At 35.8% G+C, this 21,681-nt stretch overlaps 3 protein-coding genes across 3 annotated transcripts; all 3 read left to right on the top strand.

Annotated features, from left to right (window-relative positions):
- The first annotated feature begins 2,335 nt into the window (after nucleotides 1-2,335).
- On the top strand, nucleotides 2,336-5,550 carry LOC143459534 (protein rolling stone-like). The gene is made up of 3 exons (XM_076956738.1): nucleotides 2,336-3,517; nucleotides 3,770-3,923; nucleotides 4,678-5,550. Exons 1-3 carry the CDS (start codon nucleotides 3,425-3,427, stop codon nucleotides 5,304-5,306), a joined length of 876 nt encoding a protein of 291 aa, XP_076812853.1. The 5' UTR covers nucleotides 2,336-3,424; the 3' UTR covers nucleotides 5,307-5,550.
- A 2,880-nt stretch (nucleotides 5,551-8,430) lies between these two features.
- Nucleotides 8,431-14,069, top strand: LOC143460783 (uncharacterized). Its single transcript, XM_076958411.1, has 6 exons — nucleotides 8,431-9,027; nucleotides 9,166-9,264; nucleotides 9,885-9,992; nucleotides 10,831-10,940; nucleotides 12,583-12,644; nucleotides 12,822-14,069. The coding sequence occupies exons 1-6, from the start codon at nucleotides 8,761-8,763 to the stop codon at nucleotides 13,043-13,045; spliced, it is 870 nt and encodes a 289-aa protein (XP_076814526.1). The 5' UTR covers nucleotides 8,431-8,760; the 3' UTR covers nucleotides 13,046-14,069.
- A 3,114-nt stretch (nucleotides 14,070-17,183) lies between these two features.
- Nucleotides 17,184-20,296, top strand: LOC143459972 (uncharacterized). The gene is made up of 5 exons (XM_076957299.1): nucleotides 17,184-18,258; nucleotides 18,408-18,596; nucleotides 18,979-19,088; nucleotides 19,270-19,367; nucleotides 19,612-20,296. The coding sequence occupies exons 1-5, from the start codon at nucleotides 18,109-18,111 to the stop codon at nucleotides 19,620-19,622; spliced, it is 558 nt and encodes a 185-aa protein (XP_076813414.1). The 5' UTR covers nucleotides 17,184-18,108; the 3' UTR covers nucleotides 19,623-20,296.
- The last annotated feature ends 1,385 nt before the right edge of the window (nucleotides 20,297-21,681 follow it).

Here is a 21,681-nt window from a genome sequence, read left to right as displayed (position 1 = left end):
AGGGCAATTATTTTTTGACCTAAAAAACTAAAAATTTTGACCTAAAAATTGAAAATTTTGACATTAAAAAACTTTTTTTTGACAAATTTTGACATATGAAGAATTCAAGTAGTTAAATTACGCTTTATTGTACAAAACGTTAAAATTTATTGTAGTACAACGAGAGATACTTTTTTACATTATCTGGTAGGAACTGTCTGTCCTTACGAAGTAGCTTGCCAAGAATGGAGAAAGAACGTTCAACAGCAGCAGTTGTTGGCTGGCAGCACTGAAGTTCAGCGTATACTGCTGGTGACACACCCTGTTGCTTCATACTGACAATGTTGTCTACATCGCAGTTTTTCATCATACGCTTCTTGATATAAGAACCAATGTCCACGCAGTCTTGTTTCAGATTCAGATTTGAGATATCGGCGTGAGCTTCTTTAATCGTGTAGTGGGAGCTCTCCATCTTTTTGATAAGCTGCGGCAGTGCTTGGTAGTCGCGCTGGATATTGACCAGAGAATCTATAACTTTGCAATCATTCACAGCTGCTTTTGCTCGCTTTACCAAAACACCATCGCCTTCAAACGAATTGACAATGTGGCGCACTTCCACGAGATTCTTGGCGTAGTATTCTGCAGCATTTAGCCACGTTCCCCAGCGAGTGAGCACTGGCTGTGGCGGACTGCCGATCATGTTGAACTGGTGGCGTCGGTGCTAGTTCTTCACTGTTACCGCCTTCACTGTTGCAATGAGGTTGTCAACCTCTGGGAAGTGACCGCGCACTTTCTCAGCGCAGTTGTGCAGCAGATGAGCCAAGCAGGTGACGTGAAAGAGTCGCGGGAAGAGGATCTTCATCGCGGTAGTGCAAGCAGTCATATACCTGGCTGCATCGGAAAGCAGAAGAACGAAATTGTTTCTTTCAATGTCCAGCTTCTTCAGTGCGTCGTCAATCTTCACTGCCACTACGTGCTGGTTCACTGTCTCCACAATGCTGCAGTCTAAGATGTATGTTTTTTCTGGCACAGCAATGTCGCCAATGAGTATATTGAAGTACTTGCTGCCAACAACTTCGCTCTCGTCAACTATGAGAAATACGTGCTTGCCATAGAGACGCTCCTTGATTAGCTTTACCTTGTCTCCAGCTAACTTATTTACATGCGCACGGCAGGATCCCTCAGATGGCACTCGCTGCCCAAGGTAAAATGCCAAGGTAATCTAACTAAAACGAAAGAATGTGCAAAAGTCTAACAGAAGGGCAAAATCTGAACACGGACCTAGCCTATTCTGAAAATGGAAATGAGCTAATTACAAATCACTGCCAAAACACAGCAGCTAAGACACAACAAAAACTGTTCAATACATTTGTCTAAACTAGAGATACACATGAAGTATCTAAAGCAAAACCGAAACAAGAGCTGCACCTAACCTACAGCTGCCGCAAAATGACTTAGGACCTTGCAAAAATTTTACACGTTTTGAGATGTGTTGAGCATCACACCATATCAACCTAATTATTTCACTTAATGGTTTATGATTCACAATACGTAGACAATGGGCCATTTACAACAGTTTAAAGTAGGCTACAAGGTGTAAAATGTAAAATGAAAAGTTCAATGACAGTGCAACCTCTACGAAACCACGGCAATGCAGTTTGTAAAAAATTTTGACCTTGTAAACAATTTTGACATATTTTGACCTAACGCTAAAAATTTGACCAAATTTTGACTTTTTTTGACAAGTCAAAAAATAATTGCCCTAGTATAAATAAAAAATAATTTATGACTCATAATGAATCACAGCTGGAAGCGTATTTGGTCGAAGAGCGTTACTATGATCTCGATGAGGTCATTCTCTTTGACCTTTGTAAGTTGTCCAACTCTATAACAAGGGAACAAAGGTTGAAAAACGACCATACGTCATCCTATATATATAAGGTGTTATGTCGAAGTCATTCAAAATTAAATTAAATTCAGTCAATAGTCCAACCGCGTTTGACTGGTTGTAGTTGTTGTGGTCAGGTACATTGTGAATTGTGATGACGTAATTTTTTCGCTTTTCGGAAAGATTGACGCGAGATACAGTTATGTATACACTTCTACAAATACAATACGAATAATAATAATAAATACACTTCTGCTTCCACTGTATACTTCTATATACTTCCACAGTACCTTTCCGCAAGATAACGTATAGGATTCTTTATTAGTTTGAAAATTGTAATTGAACACCTTATTATAGTGATCACACAAAACAACAACACTTTGAGTCTACAGTAGAAGCACACTATATATTCGAAATTGGTGATCACTGATCAGTATAAAGGTCTAGAAAGTTTGCAGTGCTGGTGATCATAGGTTTTTGAAAACGTAACACGGGCAATAGCCGCAAGCGTTGAAATAAATGTTTTCTGCAGAAAAACGTGCTTATGAAAGTGGAGGGTCATGACAGAACCATAAGTTACTGTAGCTGGCTAATCATGACACGTGATGTTTGCACGCCTCCGCGATATTTCCTGTCAAAATGTTATCACAGCACTTGGTTACTTACACAGATGAGGTTAGAGTAGATTATGTACAAGCAAACCAACTAAATACAATCCTAAAAGTTTATGTAGAATATATAGAAATTATCAGAGTTATGTCATGCTGTAATAATAAATGGAAGGTAGGAAAAAACAAACGCGTTACTCATATTGTTATTGAAAGCGAAATTGTTTTTAATGACGTCACGAACCCTTGAGAATAATTAGGAAATACGCATGAAGTACCGAATCATGTCGTCAATGTCTATGCTTCATGTGAGCATGTTTTGGGGACTTTAATGTCGTTTGTAGCTAAAGGTTCATTCAATCCATTATAGCGGTAAGATTTTGAAATGGTATTAGAAAAGTGTTTTAAGATATTTTTGATTAGAAAGTGACTGCATTTTACCGGAAGTAAGTCACGCAGCCTGTGGTTAATGGTAGGCGGTCAGATTGAAAATGCGTGCTAAAGATTGTTTTTTTTATTGTTGAGGGTTACATTGAAGTTACATTTAAAATAGAAGGTAAGATTATGTCAGGTATAGCATATTATGTCATAATTTTCAAATAATAAAGGTCCAGGTAAACACCATCGAACGCGCAAAACTTGTCAGGAGAAATACTGACAAATTTTTCATTTTTATCTGAATTGTGAAAACGTATAGAGTATAGACTATAGACTAACCAGCTATAGGTCGAGTAGCTTAGTGTGAAAGTGTGTCCATGGTGACTAGCCGTATCTGAATAGGAAAAAATTGCAATATAGCTTTTAATGCACAATATACTTTGCCAAATATTTAATTTTAGTGTGATCTTGCATACTGTAATTAAACTGGAGCGTCTGAAATATTAATCCGTTTTTTGGTTACGTTAAGAATTTACAATCGCATCCCTTTCACAGCGAGTACCTTGATTAAATGACGTCAAATTTGGTTTCATTTCGCGATGAATTCAGATTGAAACATTTTAAGTTTAGCAGTTGTTCTTCAAACCGATTTATCAGGCTACAGGTGGGTACCGAAATATTGTGTTAGAAGAACTTGAAATGGTTGATTATTATATAAGTCATATATTTCAGCTGTAAGAAATCTGTTTTCTGTTTTAAATCGGCGAAATTATTTCCTGAATAACCTATAATAATAATTTCGCTCATATAAGCGCACTCTGTAAATGAAAATTTCTAATCTCAAAATAATCCATTTTTGAAGCGACGTAACTAGCGTTCATGACTCATAAGTGATAAGCGACAGTTTTTTTTTCAGTGGTCTTCAAACCGTCGTATTCATCTGAGCTTCAGAGTGTTTCTGTTGCTCTACTGCCTGGGTTGGCTGATTGCAGATTTAGTGACAAATATCGATCCTTATTACTACGCCTATTTAACGCACTGGGCGGAAGCAAATATGTGTCTGTACCTTGGTGAGTATTATTTGTTGAACTAACTCTAAAGTTGTCGTAACCGCAGTTGATAAATACCTGTCATGGTGTATATTTAATATGCACTTGCAAAAGTTCCAGCCCACTGTGTATGAAATTTTGAAGAGTTTGCTGTTTTCCTGTTATAGTTTTTATAAGAAATCATTAATCTAAGACTTTTGATATAGAAAGTGACTACTTCACCAACAGCATAGGTTAATTAACAAACGCATTATGCCACGGTATGCTGTCAAACTACATTAGTAGCTTAGCTAAATGGGTTCACAATCGTTTAAATTGGAAGTACAGCTATAGTTTAGCATTAAATTTTGGCTTGGTTCACTGTTAATTTGTTATGTAATAAATTGCAAAGTTATGGTTAAAACGTAATCTTAAAAAATCTTTCGAATGTGCTACGTTTTCGCAGAACAATATCAAAAACTAAGGTTGCACTAAAACAACGTCGGAAAAAGTAAATGCAATCGGTACAGCGTTAAAACTATATGCTGGCATCAAAAATCATCATTACATTTATACGACATAAAAGTGTGCTAACTTCGCTTTCATTATATTGGCATTTTCATGTTGTTCATGTTTTTGCTTTCTTCTTTAGGAGTATTTTTTTATTTCTCATTTGGTTGTCGTCCGTATTTTTGATCGAAATTCTTACATATATACGCGCCTGCACAAGTTATAGAACAATATCTATTAAATTTAGATAAAATGTTTCAGAAAAATATAAATAATCTTTTTGCAGTTGCTGCTCTTTTGACATCTATTTTCACGAAACCATCTCGCGTCAAACAAATAAGTGCTCAAATCGCAACGTCATCAGCCAACGAGCCGGAAGAAGAAGATACGCTTCGCTGGTATCACGTGATCACCTGGGTGCTCCTAAATATTTTTATAACATCGGAAATGATCGTTTGCATTTTATACTGGGTCGGCAGAGGACAGGATCTTATCGAACCTAGTAAATCTCTTCTAAGCGTCAACATTCACGTCCACGTCATTGCCGCGTTTCTTGCTTTGATTGAGCTTTTTGCAAACGACATCCCCATAAGGATACTTCATTTTTATTGGGCCATGTCATTTGGCCTTGTTTATATGTTTTTTACGCTTATTTTACACTGGTCGGGTACGATTTCGAACGTTTACGGTGTTCTAAACTGGCAAGATAACCCTAGTATAGCAATAGCAATGTCGCTTGGTATGATACTTGTGGGCGTACCTCTTGTACATTTTATTGTTGGTTTTGGCTTTTATCGACTCCGCACTTGCATATGGAAAATGTTTGGCCAAGAGCAAATTACCGAACAAAACTGCCAGTCTGTCGCTGAGAACGACTCTAGCCATGTCCAATTTTTAAGCATGAAAGCACTTTAAATATTTATTTTTATTTGTTTTTTTTTATCTAAGTTGTTTGGTTTTTATTGTGTAGGCCTTTATTTTTTATATCAACATAGATTTTGTATTTTTGTACTAGTTTAACTATAATATGCACTTTGTTTTTGACTTTGTATTCATTGCACTGTTTACAACAAACTTAACATTATTTTTACAACTTGTATACTAGAATTTTACATCACAGACACAAGTTATGCCAAATACACCTTTTTAGAAGTTTTAACGGTGTACAATTTGCATCTGATTTCACCGACGAATTTACAGCATATATGCGGCGTGCCAACGCAATATTCGTGCTGACGTAGCACAAGGAGACAAACATCAGTTGTCCAATTAACACAATTTATGTTTAGACTAGATGTGTGTTTGTTTCGTCTGAACAAGTTGGATGCAAAATTTCCAGACTGTTTATGTACAAAATGTTTTGTAACATCAACGACAGATAAAATACGTGAAAAACCCAATCTAACGCATTTATTATAGCTAGGCATAGACGGGCTGTAAAAGCTTTTCAGCATACTTCATACATTAGTGACATGGTCAAATAGTACGACACATTTTTAATCACGACCTCACATTTTGAACTCAACGTTACCAACTTACAAAGTGCGCTTGTAATTAAAAATATATTGAATGTTGGCTATCCTAAATGCCGCCCGGACTCCTGTAAACAAAGATTTACGGGTCACTTGGGGGCAACTTATAGCTTAATAGAATACTGTACTTCTTTTCTTTAAAGCTTAAACTGAATGTTTTTATGGCATAAAAATATATACATAGACTTCATATGTGTAAGCAGTTATGTTTTAGAACAATTTATACCAAACTTTTTGTGATTCAAATCGAGTTGAATAATTTTCTAATAGAGAATCGAGTGGGATCAATCAAGTAGTAGTGGTAGAGTAATTGCGACCAGAGCTGAAAGTCCCAAAGTTGTAAATGTTTATGTAACGTTTGCAGGTTATTAATGTGCCTTAGACTATTGAGTATTTACAAATTTTTTTAGAGTAAAAACTAAACTTGTCTCTGTCCTGCACATTGTCTGGAAGATACTCACAGTTGCATCTTTAAGGCACCTTCCTGTAACGTCCAAAAAACACTGTTGTACATGGAAATTATTTAAAATTTAATCATAATGACTTATATGATTTTGTATCGAGTAATACTTTAAATATCTTTGTAAAGTGTCATTGGTATGGTAGGGGTCTACCAAATCGTTTGGATTCGATCCGAAGCCGAACTTTTGTAAAGAAGAACCGAACTATTTCGGCCGGATCATGCAATTTAGTATTATAATTATTCAAATCGTGTAAAGGAACTTCCTCTAATCCCCGACTTTTAAAATGAAAGAAATACGATACTTTAAATAACATAGGCCTATACTCAGATGTAATTTGCAACAGAAATTTATCGAAGTTAACTGAAATACTTAGATTTTTTGTAACGTTCAACAAGAATGATATCCGTCGCCGTGAAGTTTTCCTGCAATGAAGGAGTGTTCACGTTGACGTTTTTGACGCATCACAAATATTCGGGTTTTGGCCGAATCTACAAATAAATTTGGCCGAAAACCGGATCTGGGCATTTTTAGTCGGTTCTCCTGCCGAAATTTCGGTGCAATTCTGGTATGGTATGTATCACAACCTTTAATATTTGGTATAGAGCCTTTTACTCACCGTACTTAAACCTTATTTAAACCTTAAACCAGACTTAAATCGGCCGGCTGCTGACCGAAACGTAAAAGATGCGATTTAGTATGGTCATATAGTTACACGTCATGGTTGTGCTTTTCAGATTTCAGTCATTAAGCAGGAGGTGAAAAGGAAAGTGCTCATTTGAATGGTAGAAATAAACAATGAATACTGTAAAATGCGGTAAAATATAGTAACATGCTGTTCGTTTATTTTTCGCGTGTTATCGTGTTTTTTTACTCGATAAATTCAAAATTTTCGGAAACTGTGTCTGCTACTGCTTCTAAACTTCATTTTTCACCAAACACAACCAGATGACGTCACAATTTGAGTTGCTGGGTTGTTGCATACGAAGGCATCCTGTGTGTACTTGTGTACTAGAGTAAGTAGACCCTTATTTTGTTGCTTGGGTCTGCCGTTCTAGTTTTTAATTACACTTTATTAATTTCTTTTACTAGTCCGCTTTTGACTTTGACCTCTGATCGGAAATGAGTTTTAACCTTTAATATGAATACAAGTAAGTTGCATTTGTGTGACCGTGCAAGCAGTAGAATACGTAACTGGCAGAAAAAAATCTGTAACATCATGATTAAATTACTAAGCTAGGCTTTGAATTGAAATAAACGTCATTTTTTAACTTAAATTCACTTTCTTCCAAAGTCTACCTTAATTTAAAACTAATCCCCTCTGAACTAAACTCGAACTTATCATGACTGAATTAGATCAAAAATAAATTTCAGACAGATACGTATTTTAATTGGCTAACTAGTTTCGAACCACTAAAATTAGGTATCTGCCTGCAGTTTGTTTGTATTTGTGAGTATTTCGACTCAACCCACTCTAAAAATAAATTTGGACAAAAAAGTAGTCAAGCAGTAGCAAGATTTGAACTCGAAATCTATAGCATATGAGCCCATTCGTTCGTTATGTTATCGTGCACACCAGACTTGATTATCTCAAGCACCGATTTGTAATAAATAAATCAAGAAAAGCCGGTTGTTTGAACGTCAATTTATAATAAATAAACAATGGCTTCAGTGCATGCCATCTTGATAAAAATTGTCTTTGCATGTATGATTTTTTGTTAAAAACTGCTGTACTTTCCATTCTATTGCCTCAATGCCTAGTGCTTGGTCTGACGAAGATCTTCTGTGTGAACTTTTGCCTCTTGTGGCTATCAGGTTAAAACAGTTGGAGGATAAAGAAAAATTATGATATCATACCAACAGTCTGAAATTTTTTAATACAATACCATCTTGCTGTTTGGTATCGTAGCCTATAAAGTTTAAAGTTAAAACACAGAAATTGTTCATGCAAAGACACAAATTTCAGCGTGATAGCGGGCAATGCCATAGTAAAAAAAAACATGGCAATTGCATTCCTTGAGATTTTTGAAGATTTTTTAATTTTTTAAAGATCGCGCATTTATCACCAAAAAGCGAGATGCACAGACTCTGCATAGAGCTTACTGAACTGCACAAATCACTGCATACTGAATCTTAGTCAAGCCAGTGTGTCCCAATTTATAAGCGAAACAAACACATATGATAGAAGTCTAATTTTTGGCATTGTCTTCATTTGGTGCACTGAGATAAGAACTTTACTCACTTCTGATTGAATGGGACTACTTATTTCTAAGTTTTTGAAACATTTTACCATAGTTATGTTTTTTTTATAGTTTGCACAGGTTTGTACATAGATTTATTTGAACTTGTTTGGAATGTGCATTGCACGTTGTAATAATGGAGGAATCGGATCTCAGCCATTTGGAAAATTCCACTTTGTCTTCAGCTTCCTCCCTCCAGACTAGTGTTGTTATTGATATAGAGGGTTTAAATTATCCTCCTGAGCGTTATAGTTATGAAGAAGGTCGCTACCAACCTTCCTACCCACCCTACATTGACATCGGCAGCGGTTATCCACAGAGTAGAAATATAACAACAGTGGCTGCCGTGCAACCATGTGGTACATCTGGACAGAATTTAGCACAAGAAACAGCAATGGCTCATGTAGGCTCTACTACGTTTACCTATTTTATATGTTGTATATTGAATGGTTTTGCAGCAAAACATACACAAAGCTATGGATATGCAAAAAATATGGTAATGTCTGATTTAATAGTTTTCCATTTTTTTAAAAATTTGCAGAATGATTTTGTGAGCATTGAACCTCCACCTGGCAGAGCAGAGGTAGTTGAGATGGGGACATCAGATCTAACAACTCTCAGAAATGGTGTCAATGAGACGGTAAACAAAAACATCCATTTAGATACTTTTTTTACATTTATTTAAACTTTACTGCCAACTTGTTCAACTTTTTTCTATGTTCCTATAAATCAAGTAAATAAATCTGTAATCAAGTTGCAAGAAGTGATGTCACATGACATGGCTCATTTTGAACAGGAGAAATTCATCCATGAAATTCATCATGCGTATGTTTCAATTAAGCAAATGATTAATGAAGGTAGAGGGTTCTTTGTAAAACCTCAATGCATACACCATTCTTTTATTGGCCAATAGCAAGTTGCGAAACTGTTGCCAAACATTATTTTTAGGTTAAGCCTGGTCATGGCCACAAGTGACATAGTAGGTTGTGTTTTAGATTGTTATTACAGAAGAATCTGTGGTTGTAGCAGCTCTTGTAACTTAGCAAACATTTTTATAAACTGCCTTATTTTATATATCATACCAAAGAATTTTTCCATGTTTTTAATTTACATCTGACATTCACTTTATACAGTTTATCACTGAATTTTATGTAATCCAATTTATAGCAAACTTTACTTTTTGTATAAATTTTATTTGGCTTTCTAGTGATAGTGGCAATTTTGCAGACATCTGTTTTTCATCAGCACATGCATATGTAGGTGGAATCAATAAATAATGTGAGTCAAGTTGGCGAATCAAACATATTGCCAAAGATGATATTTTCTAAACCATCAACATCTCGAAATGCTGCTACTGAGGAGTTGACAGTAAGAAATGCTGATAAAGCTAAGTGTTTTAAATATCTCAATTTCAGTACTTCAGCCGAACCTCGTTAATACACCTGGGAATGTATGTATGTTATATCCACAGATATATGTTGTAACTATAAGCTACTTAAGTAAGGAAAAGATCAATGCACAGTGTACAATGTATGAAAAATGTCATGCGTAAAGTAACTTAGATGTTTGCTGTGTTGGCAATAACGTTTAATTAATGATGATGAGTTAATGCACTGTGCTAATACAAACAAAAAATTTGTGTAACAAGTAAAGTTTGATTGTGGAAGTAAAATGTGACAAAGAACAAACAAACGAAATGGCATAACCTGTGTTGTCGTTGGCCAATAGCATTGGAAGGCTGTTACAACAATTTAAGGTGGTGAGGTGAATTTTCGGAGTAAACTTGGCTGTTGTGTCGAAGTTAACCTTGTAAAGGTGTTTGTTGTAACAGTTTAACCGATACTGGCAAAAGGCATTTAATGCATTATTAGTTGAATTTGGGACTTAAAAATTTGAATGTTATAAAAGTGTAACTGTAAACGTAGTAGCTGGGGTACGTAGTCTCGAAGCACAATTGTACAACCAGTTTATCTTTTGTATTGGATATTAGATGTAATTGAACTTGCTTTGATGCGTTTACAGTAAATAAGCCTGTTAATTAATTTAGTCTAAGTACTTGATTGTGATCGGAAATCGTCATTGATAACCTGACTTGTTCTTGTAAAACAGCATTCTTTTTATGAGCCTGTTAAATGTAACAGTCTGCGATAACCCATATGCTACCAATTCAAATCAGTCAAATCTTTATTCTGCACTTACATTACAGAACACAGAGGACTATGGAACCCAAAACTCTCTGCCTTGGCAGGAAGACCTCATAAACAAAGTTGTTGCTTTAGGTTTTAAACGCTCTGATGTGCAGCAATTATATGAACGGTTTGTATCATTTAGTAGCATATTTTATTTACTATTATGTTTCTGTTTGATTAAAATAGTATTCATTTAAACATTACATTTGTAAGATATCCTACGCATACAGTGGAAACTCAGTAGAGTTATGACCACCTCAACTAAGCTACCACTTTTTGTCACGAATATTTTCTTATCATTTTACATGTTGTTAAGTCTGGTAAAGTTTTAGTTTTCAGTCCTTTACCACTTGTTTTTCTATCTCAAATGTCAGGTTACCATGTCTGATGTTTATTCATGTCTTTAATGCATCCAATCATTTGATTATATAAGTCTACATGCTTTTGCAAAAATGAAACCATATTGATGCCAATTTCAACAAAAATACAACCATGATTTACTTTTGTATCTCAAGTCGAGGTTTAGTTTGTTAACATTAAAATTTTTTTTAGTGGACAATTGCACTTGCAATTAAGTTGCCTTGGTTGAAACCACCTGGGTAATAGAACCATTTGTTGACTTTCCCTAAGGTGGTCTTGTTCTCCGAGTTTTCATTGTATATGTTTGCTTAAGTTTCCGACCAACGTCTCTGTAGTCTCAAAAAACCTTGATAAGTGATGCTATATACGAGGTGTGACAAAAAAGTAATGGGACTGTTGTCATAAAAATTTTAATGCAAAATTTTTTCATAAATTACGGATTGTGCCCTTCAAAGTACTTCCCCTCCGAGTTAATGCACTTTTGCATTTGATCCTACTATCCCCAGAAACACTTGGCCAACTCCTCCTCTTTGAGGCTCTTCAGCTCCCTCGTCACTGAGACCTTGATATCTTCCGAAGATGAGAAATGAGTTCCTTGTAGTGAAATATACAGCCTGGGTAATAGCCAAAATCACACGGCGCCAGATCCGGGGAATATGGAGGGTGATCGAGAGCTGTGATTTGTTTTTTGACCAAGAGCAGCCTCACACTGATGGCGTCGTGTGCGAGTGCATTGTCATGGTGAAGATCATGCAGCAAGATGATACACACTGGTTCCATGTTTAAGCTGAGCTCATGCGCTATCATTTGCACTGTCAATCTGCGATCACTCCGCACCAACTGCTTAACTCTGATGATGTTTTCATCTGTCTTCGTTGTGGAAGGCTGTCCTGACCTGAGGTCATTCTCCACTTCATCACGGCCACTCTCGAAGCGTTTGTGCCATTCAAAGACTTGTGTCCTTGACATCATATCGTCGCCATAAACCTCTTTAAGAAGTTTGAAACACTCAGTTGGACTCTTCCTTAATTTCACTAAAAACTTCAAATTGATTTGTTGCTCCATTTCAGTGCTAACAACATTTGCGCAATGACCAACAGCACTGACTGCAAACAAACGCAACAAAATTCTGACACCGGTTAATAACACTGTGTTACAATAAAGCCTGTAACAAAAGAGCGAATTCACTAAGCGCAAATATTTTTCAACACAAAAGAGCTAAGAAGTTGTGTTTGACTTTGATCCAAAAGCGTGGCAGATACAGTCCCGTTACTTTTTTTGTCACACCTCGTATATTTTTGATTAATAAGTAAACTGTGCAGATATAAATTGAAATGATTAACTGCAATATTTCAACCAATACAATCACAATAACGTCATGTGATTTCATGCCTGTTTTTATTCTACAGAGCATTATCGAAACAGAAACCATACTTAAGTAAGGACGCATTGGTCGCGGACTTAGTGGCAAGTATGTTGTCTAAATGTAGTTGTAATATTATTAGCAAACCATTTTTTCTAATATGTATCAAGTTGAGTGTTGTAAATCACGTATATCCTAGAGATTATGGCTAGTGTTGGCTATAGGCACGTTTAGTGAAAGTGTTATTTTTGCAAAGGGACTGTTTTTATTGTTATTTCAAAAAAGGTCTACACTTGCAAATTGAGCAATTCAATGAAGATTTGCGAACTGTTCGTCAACAACTGGAAAGTAGCCAAGAGGAAAAAAAATGCTGTGTGTGCAGAGAAGTGAGGATAAATGCCTATTTCCTTTCATGTGGGCATGTGAGCTGCATAACATGTGCTCATCAATTGGAGAAATGTCCAATTTGCAGAAAGACAATGACATCACATAAACCACTGTACTTTTGAATATCTTTTTAAAGTTTAACTTTGGAACGTGCGACTTTTAGGCTAACTGTTAATAATCTGAAGAAGCAAGCTTATCTTTAGAAAAACCACGTAGTAAGGCCGCCCATGTAAAAAATCATGCCCATCCATATGTACAATTACAATTATGTGTATGTACAATTCCAGGATCATCATGTGGAAAATTGTGCAAGTATTGTGTATCTTGTATGTTTGTTAAACACCAGTAATCTTTAAAAACAGATTCTGGCTTTGCAGCGACTGTTTTGTTTTCAATTGTGCTTGACGAAATATTTAATCATGTTGGAACACGGTGGTACTTGTTTAAGGTTGAAATTCGTAATATGTTTAATGGCAATTGACTCACACATTTCCATATTTAGTCAGACGAATATTTTTTTATTGCTTTCAAAATCTACACTTGCTTTCAATCCACCAATGTATACTCTGTTTACTTTTAATTAGAGCTTGGAATTTTGGCGATTTTCTTTAGCTCTAAGTTTGCCCAAAATTTACCAAGAAAACAAAGTATTGAAGCATTAAAATGAATAACAGAGCAGCATTGACTTTTGTGAGTCGATGGATTACTAAAGATTTTGGTCTAAATTTGCTTTATATAAATATGTACGTTTTCGGCTGATGACTAACAAATTCTTTAGTCGCCAAAGCTTTTGAGCGCTAGCGGTTATTAGCCGGGCAAATTTTCCCAGCCCTAGTTTTAATGTAATTTTTATTCGATTATTTGCTCTGCTTATTGGACATTCGAAGCAACATTTCATTAGTCGCCGGCGTTCGTTGGTTTCTATCCGCTGCAGACCCATTTTTAAAATGTTTCTTAAGTAAAATATTTGTTTTCAGCAACATGACTGTTGATACAGTAATATAACATGTATATTGTAGGCTATAGTGATCGATAGTAACATGTGTATCCAAGTGGTGAATCGACATTTTGTTCTGGAATTTGACGTTAACTCTATGGCAAATGTTGAACAACAGTCAGAAATGGCATTGACACTACAAATAAAAACAAGCTTTACTCGTAGTCCCTGTCAGCCAAGTGGTTAAAACGCTCAACTGGCAATAATGCCGGCGTTGTCGTTATCCAGTGGCGTTACCGTTGTAATACCACTGGGCGAAGCAGTAATGACGCATGCTGTTTATAAATATCAGGATTAGACAGGAATATAGGTGTTTTTACTGAACAAAGATAAATACAGAACCGATAAGTAATTAAAATTACACATAAATAGAGTCAGTTATCATAAAACACAAGTTATGATAATACAATACTAATTGAAAACGCTTGCGTCAAAATTTGTTAATTTTTAATATATTGCCAATCTTGCAAGATCATAGCGTGCTCATAACGGCATATGACTGCAGATAAAATGGAACTCTAAAAGTAAATTATGGTGTATAATAACAGGGGCAATTATTTTTTGACCTAAAAATGAAACCTTTTGACCAAAAAAAGATTTTTTTCACAAATGTGCAGTTATGGGTTTAACAGTACTCTACTATGCTAGACCTGGCGCAAGCAACAGCGTAAACTCAGCTAGAGCTTAGCAATAACATTCGTCATTACAAATACACCAACGGTAAGCTGACCTTGACTTATTTAATACAAAAATTCTTGTTATACCGTTTAGTAAAGGGCTTCCCAAACTGTGGGTTGCGACCTCAAACGAGACCACAAAATGTAATTTTGGGGTCGTGAAACAAATCTGTGTAATTAAATTGAATTGTTTTTTGTATACGTTTTATTCGCTTTACTGTTTCCATTACGAGATTCTTTTATTACTGTAGGTTACAGCTACTGTACTTCGGTGGATTGTGTGCACTTGTATGATTTTGCCAGAGACAAAAATACCCCTTGAGATTTGTAATTGGACATTTATTGTTTTAACATCATTAACGTGTAGGCTACCCCCAAGAGGTCGCATAGAAACTTCTTTTGTAAAATGGGGTCGCAGAACCAAAAAGTTTGAGAAGCCCTGCTTTAGTACACTTTACTTATACCTTTTACCTATCGATCACACAAAACATTATACTGTATTAATGTTTACCAAACACACTGGGTCATGCCCATTGTTATATTGTGTGGTAATAAGAGCCGTAATGTTTGTCATAAATAATTAAGAGACATATTTGTTCCACTTATTTTTGGCAATACCTGCTTAACCACTGCATTTTTGGAGTTGCTCCTCACTTTAAAAATTTTTGACAAATTTTAACCTAACCATAAATTTTGACCGAATTTTGACTTTTTTTGACAGGTCAAAAAATAATTTCCTTAATAATGACATGCAGCTACAACTTCTAGAAGCGAATTAAATTTAATTTATTTTTTGATTAACAGTACATAAATTTACGAAGGCTGTAGGCCTACGTGTAGAAATAATCGACACAACGAACTTAAATTGAGAAACATTAAAATCCCACAGCAAGAACATAAGCGTGACATAAAGACAAATATAGATTCGTCAAATGACGTATCTAATTGAACTGGGCGTTACAGACTCCCTGAAATTTTGCATGTAAATTTAGTATGCCTTAGATTAGGCTAAGCATTTTATAAAATCCCAACAAAATCAAAAATCTAAAACTCTTGCAATGGCTCGCTAAGTTCAAGGCTAGAATTTTGGGCCAAAAACACACTTTGTCAATTTTCAAGCACATTTTAGCCTAACTCTTGTATTCGACATGGAAGATTTTAATGGGCTTATACCGCAAAAAAACATTAGACTGTGGCGGCAACGATATAAAGTTGGTGGCGGTGTTCCGCCCTGTGATGCAGGGGTGGGCACGCTCTTCTAAGTTCTGAAAGGTCAGATAGATTAATTATATCAGCGTAAAGCCACCTACGGTTATTTTAGTTTTAATCAGTTCTGCGGAATTTTACGTGAATTTATATACTGTATATACGTTGCGCTACAACGCTATATGTATGTTGTTGAGCTGTTCCTATTTCACGACTGAGGTTAACTTGATTTGATTTTATTGGGAAAGAAATTTGTGCCGGCATAACTGGCAAACAACAACTGCCAGCAAACATGCATAACTTAACTTAACATCTGTCTGCCTCCTTGTTCAAAGGACGATTGACTCGAGATACGTAATGTGAAAAAAAAGAAAAGAAAACAGACGAGTCTTTTAGCAAATTAACATGGTGTCCCGCCGCTAGCTTGCAGACAGGCTGACAAACGCTACACGCTATTTGTTAGGGTAATTCCCAGACTGAAAAACACCACTAGTTTTCCTGGCTTCTCGTTAACGAAACGGCCTTAAGTTGGCATTACGTTTCGCGTAAAGAAGGCCGGTGTACTCATAAATATCTTAGGTCCTAGATATGGCATGCCGCTAGTGATAGAACTGGATGTTAAAACATTTTAATCCCACCACTGCTCATAACTCTTTCCCATTCACGCCTTCAAGTCGGAGTGGAAAAGTGTGCGAGACCCACTGGGTACAAGAATCAAAGCGGGTCGACATTTTCGATTGTTATGTATAGGCGATTGAAAAAATTTTGCCCCCCAGACAGTGGCTCGGAAAGAGTCTATTAATCTGAAGGTTATAGTTTGGCTGCCACTATTTCAAAAATTTTGCGTTCGAAGTTATTTTTCACGATTCTTTGTTGACCTTAATGCTATAACACAGTAACATATACTTAAAAACCTGCCTACTAACCTAAATATAAATCCAATAAAACTTTAAATAGCTAAAACCAACTTTTTGTATACCCATTCCCTTAACCCCTTATCTTTAACAACAAGTTGCATGACCTACATGCATACAGTGAAATAGTCACTTCGTTTGAGTTTTTAAGCTGGGTACCTTACATATCTATCCCTACGTTGTTATGGGATCAGCATGAGTTGTTTCATTCACTGCAACAAATCACTTATATAGTAGAACGTTTTATCTGCAGCGTACCAATCAGAAGTTGAAATATAGAAAATACCTGCAGCTATCATACTGTTTACAAGTGTGATTTTGGGCACTGCCTAATGGCTAAGGCACTATGACACTTGTGCCGCATGTTAAAACGTATTAAAATTCAAGTTAGTCAAAGTTATACCCTATTTGCTATTTGATCTTCTGGCTGGTGGATAAAAGGTTCAAGTTTATAGATTAAGCTAAGATAGTGTTACAGATATTGTGAGGTCACATGACTGCATTTGAAACTAATGGAAATGTTTAAAAGCCTTACATACATACATAAATCGGGTCAAGATTACAGGTGTAGATTGTACTAGAGTTATGTATAAAATGTGAACTTATGATACAAAATATTGATCTCTTTTATTTTTGCATTGCCACATATAGGCTTAAATTGGTAAGTACCTTAACGTTATTCAATCCTGATGTGGGCGTTCAAAATCAAAAAGGCCTCAAAAATGTAGGCTAATGTGAAATGGGGTATCAGTAGTTTGATACTCTACAGTCTACACTCTACAGCATATACGAATCTATTAAGATGCATTGAACCAACTTTATCAGAATTTACATTTTATCTGAGAACTGAAACTATTCTTCACATGACCTAAATCTGGTGATGATAGAGTTATGGTTGATGGGCTTGTTCAGGTGTAGTTTTAACTGTTGTGGCGACAATTTTTTTATTGACTTGATGCAAAATTAGCAGTGCTCACCAAAACAATTTAATAAATCTTGTGTAACTGTGTCATTCATTTTTTGCCTGTGGACATCACAACAATAGTCAACGGTGCAGTGCCTCCAAGTATTAAACACAGGCCGCATATTGTTGATTAAATTAAACTAAGTCCGAAACGCTACCACAAAATTACTTAGCACTGAGCCAAAATTTAGCGCATACTGTTTTAAACTTATCAGTTGTGTATCGCTTAAGGGCTAAGTGCCTGTGTAACCTTATGCTGTTAAAACACATAAGGTGTATAGTTATAATTTAGAAAAACTTATAACTAATGCAAATTTTTGTAGAATTTATAGTATAAAATAACTTGAAAGGCAGTTTACAGTATATAACTGACAACAGTTAATTTTAAAAATAATATACAACTCAAAGATTCAAATCCCATCTCATAATGTTGAAGACCAAAGACGTTTTTGAAATAGGAGCATCAAGCTCTAATGCATCAACAGATGGTAGTGTTCATTGCAAATATCCACCCTGTCCACAAATTCCGTACGTTATTGTTGATGAACATATACTACAACTGGCATTAAGTGATGAGGTAAGAGTCATTTGAATGGTTGGCTGTCTTGGGACGATTTGTAATAAATGTAATAGAAAAGTTGTTGTAAAGGTGTGACTGAATTGTTCCCATGTTCACTGATAATGCTATCATGCAATTTATAAATGTGAGCCTGTCCTGTTTGCTAGGCTTTAGTTGATGCTTCACCCACCGTGTGCTGTTACCCACCATGCAGTCGTTTGCCATACAAAGGGCAGATAGATCCATGTTTTCCACCCGGTGTAAGCACAGCTGATGAGTTACTCACAATTACCTGCAATCCTAATTTCTTTTCTTCAACAGTTGCTAGTACAACTGAAGCCTTGTCTAGTAACCAGGTTAGAACAATTATGCTTTAAGTGGTATGGTAGCGGCCGTTGGGTGTTTGTTTGTTTTGTCGCTGGTTGGCGCCCTCGGAATGCTTCCAGCACGTGTTGATTTCCGCACTGTACGTTCGTTTACCACCCATTCGTTTTTGCACTGCCTTCTGAGTAAAGGAGTCAATAACGCAGCAACGTAACAACGCAACAACAACCTACCTTCGCCATAGTATAATGATGCTTGTTTTAGTTGAATGATGCTCTTTAACTTTTTGTATTCGATAATAATAGAGGAAATGCTGTTTATTGACTAATTTTTAATGACTTTGACTTGAGCTTGATCCTATATTTTTAGGTCACTTCGGGTATATATTGTTCTTAATTTCACTTGTCTTATCAGGGTCATGCAGTCACTTCTAATGATCATGGGCATTCGGAGACTATGAGAATATTAAGTCACGTGATTTCCATGGGCTTTGGCTATGCACAAGCTTACAATCTGATCATAAGGTAAAATGAACCTACAATGTTTGATATTAATATTTTCATAAAAACTTTTTTAACATTTTGTAAAAAGGATCTGTTTTGAAATGCTTTTTCACTTGCTGTTGCAATGGACTAATGGAAGCATAGAATGAGCATTATTAGTTAAGTCAAGATGGAATAACACAAGCTTTTGTTGTGCATTTAGTGCTGAATTAAGTGGCCATCCGTACTCATGTGCAAACTTGTCAGAGCTTGTTGAAGATCTTGTTCATTTGCAAGAAACAGGAAGTGACGGCGAGAAAGGTAAAGAATTAATATTAAAAATATTGAAAATCAACTTTCAAGATTAAAATGCTCTCAAAACTGTATTAAATGTCTTGTGACTGGTTATATTATGAAAGCTTTTCACTTTTTTCAGCATTGTTCTTTTATCTTATTACTGCAAGAACTATATGTATCGTGTGGTATGTGGTTTGTGCAAACATTTTGCATAATACTTAATTCTGTGTAAAGCAGAAAAGCTATTATTACTACTTAATGTTTTCAGACCAAGAATAGAAAAAAACTGCATCATGGCTCAATCATCCTGTTTCAGAATAATGTCAATAAGTTCAATGTTCAGATAAAGCAACTTATCGTTGTTAATGTTGTTGGGGTTAGACAACTGACCTTGATTGATCAACTTTTATCTAGTGCTGCTGACTTTGTCTGTCATGGACAAACTTTTCAAGGTTGTTTTTGCATGCTTTGTGTTCTGAACTTTTAATCATGTCTCACAGTCAACTGTGGTTTAGGGTCGTTCGTATTCTTTTAAGTGCTCTTACTTACTGTATGTTTTCTTTCTAAATTTTAAATATTTTTTCTTACCTTCTTCACTTGTTACTTATGTATATTCCACTTTTCATTTCCAAAGCAATTTTTTTAATAATTTAACCTTTTGAACCTCAAGTAGTTATTTTATTTTGTACCTATGTTTTGGTGTCTGTTTTATAACAAAGGATATTTTTAACAATTTTATACGTATCCATCCATCTCATGTTGCTTCTATCCTTTTTATTTAATTTTCAGAAGTTAAAAGTATTTTATTTTTTTGAATAACTTTTACTGCCCTTTCCGTCTATGGATTCTTTGAACTCTTAACCTTAGCTCTTCACGCTTTTTTATGTTTAAATTCTAATACGAAACGGTAGTTTTAAACAGAAACCAGTTGGTTGTTAATAAATTTAAGAGAACTTTAAAGGGCTGATCGTCTTTTTAACATAGCAGTGCTATTAGTCATCCAGACACCCCAAAACTTAACAGGAATATTATTGCATGTGGTCACGAAATAGGCAGCTAAAAATTTCCACAAACTTTAAGACAGTAACAACGACCCCCCTGGTGGGGGATATGGGTCAGAAGAAGAGCGCTAATTATACGAAAATAATGTTCAAACTACAAAAGCAGTCAAAGAGCTTGTAACACCCAGTGGCGTAGCCAGAAAAATGGGGGGGGGGGGCAAATATTTGATGAGTTCAAGGGAACTGCAAAGTGTTGGTTTTAAGACATATTTTCAACAAAAGGCTCAACTTCGGAATCCAAACTTTGAAAATTGGGGGGGGGGGACATGGCCCCTTTCGCCCCCCGGCTGCGCTTATGGTACCACCTCTAAGGCATTTGTTATTGTAATGCAGCATTTCATCACCACAATCCATTACAGCGTTGCGCGACTTAAATTATGTCAACCCCTGCCGTGTGGGATTCACTTCAACCAGTAATAAGAAAATGTAATGCAAACAAGTTTCGAATCCAAAATTAACAATAAATCTTTTTCCAACAAACATCTATCTGGTCATCCTTGAGGAGACGAGACTCTGCCTTGAGGAGACTAAAGGAATTTGACAAGGTGATTATGGTCATGTTCCAATTACATTAGCGTACAATATTGACTAGTTTGGCTAACACACTGCAACACAGGTATATACTTTACACGATAATTTAAAATGCATGCAAGTTGTGAACGCATATGTAGCTTATCAACACGTTTATCATGTATGACAAGCCAAACTGGGCAAAAGTATCAACCTTAACATGTAGCCTAAGACATTGTAGGCTATTGGGTTGGCAAAATCGGACAAAAAAGCGCAATTATGTGGTAACAATTAAGAGTGTAGTAGTGATTTGGGATTGTTGTACACGTCTAGCCGCAATGACGGGAACATGCTTTTGCATATCATTTCAGTCTATATGTTTTGCGTATGTTATGTTATCATTTTATCAATAAAGTTATAAACACATTTTTCGATTTCAGCTATAGGCCTATCAGTGCCACAGCAATATATCACACCTAAATCTATTTGTTTTTAAATGATGTAATTGAACCAGTACGTTTAATTTTTACTTCTGTGTGACCGTCCGTATTCTTAACTGCGTTGGATTTCATCAGTTAGTTCCATGAGCACGTGTGACAAAGAAGGTCCTTTTATAGTTTTTGATGTGCCGAAAGTTGAAGTTACGCTTTTAGTTGGCATAAGTTCTGTGTGCTTTTTGGCAAGGACAGTCAGTCTACTCGAGGAATCAGAACATTTAGTTATTACGTTTTCTGTTTTCGTTATGCGCCACAAATCTATTATTCAAA

This window comes from Clavelina lepadiformis, chromosome 5, assembly GCF_947623445.1.
Source record: "Clavelina lepadiformis chromosome 5, kaClaLepa1.1, whole genome shotgun sequence".
Lineage (NCBI taxonomy): Eukaryota > Metazoa > Chordata > Ascidiacea > Aplousobranchia > Clavelinidae > Clavelina > Clavelina lepadiformis.
Note: the sequence above shows the minus strand (reverse complement) of the source record. Positions and strands in the feature narration are given on the sequence as shown.

Coding starts and splice junctions, on each gene's coding strand:
- LOC143459972 (XM_076957299.1), top strand. CDS start 18,109: ATGTTGAAGACCAAAGACGTTTTTGAAATAGGAGCATCAAGCTCTAAT. Junction 18,597..18,978: donor AAGCCTTGTCTAGTAACCAG/GTTAGAACAATT, acceptor TTGTCTTATCAG/GGTCATGCAGTCACTTCTAA. Junction 19,089..19,269: donor GCTTACAATCTGATCATAAG/GTAAAATGAACC, acceptor TTGTGCATTTAG/TGCTGAATTAAGTGGCCATC.
- LOC143459534 (XM_076956738.1), top strand. CDS start 3,425: ATGACGTCAAATTTGGTTTCATTTCGCGATGAATTCAGATTGAAACAT. Junction 3,518..3,769: donor ACCGATTTATCAGGCTACAG/GTGGGTACCGAA, acceptor TTTTTTTTTCAG/TGGTCTTCAAACCGTCGTAT. Junction 3,924..4,677: donor AAATATGTGTCTGTACCTTG/GTGAGTATTATT, acceptor ATCTTTTTGCAG/TTGCTGCTCTTTTGACATCT.
- LOC143460783 (XM_076958411.1), top strand. CDS start 8,761: ATGGAGGAATCGGATCTCAGCCATTTGGAAAATTCCACTTTGTCTTCA. Junction 9,028..9,165: donor AAGAAACAGCAATGGCTCAT/GTAGGCTCTACT, acceptor AAAAATTTGCAG/AATGATTTTGTGAGCATTGA. Junction 9,265..9,884: donor GAAATGGTGTCAATGAGACG/GTAAACAAAAAC, acceptor ATGCATATGTAG/GTGGAATCAATAAATAATGT.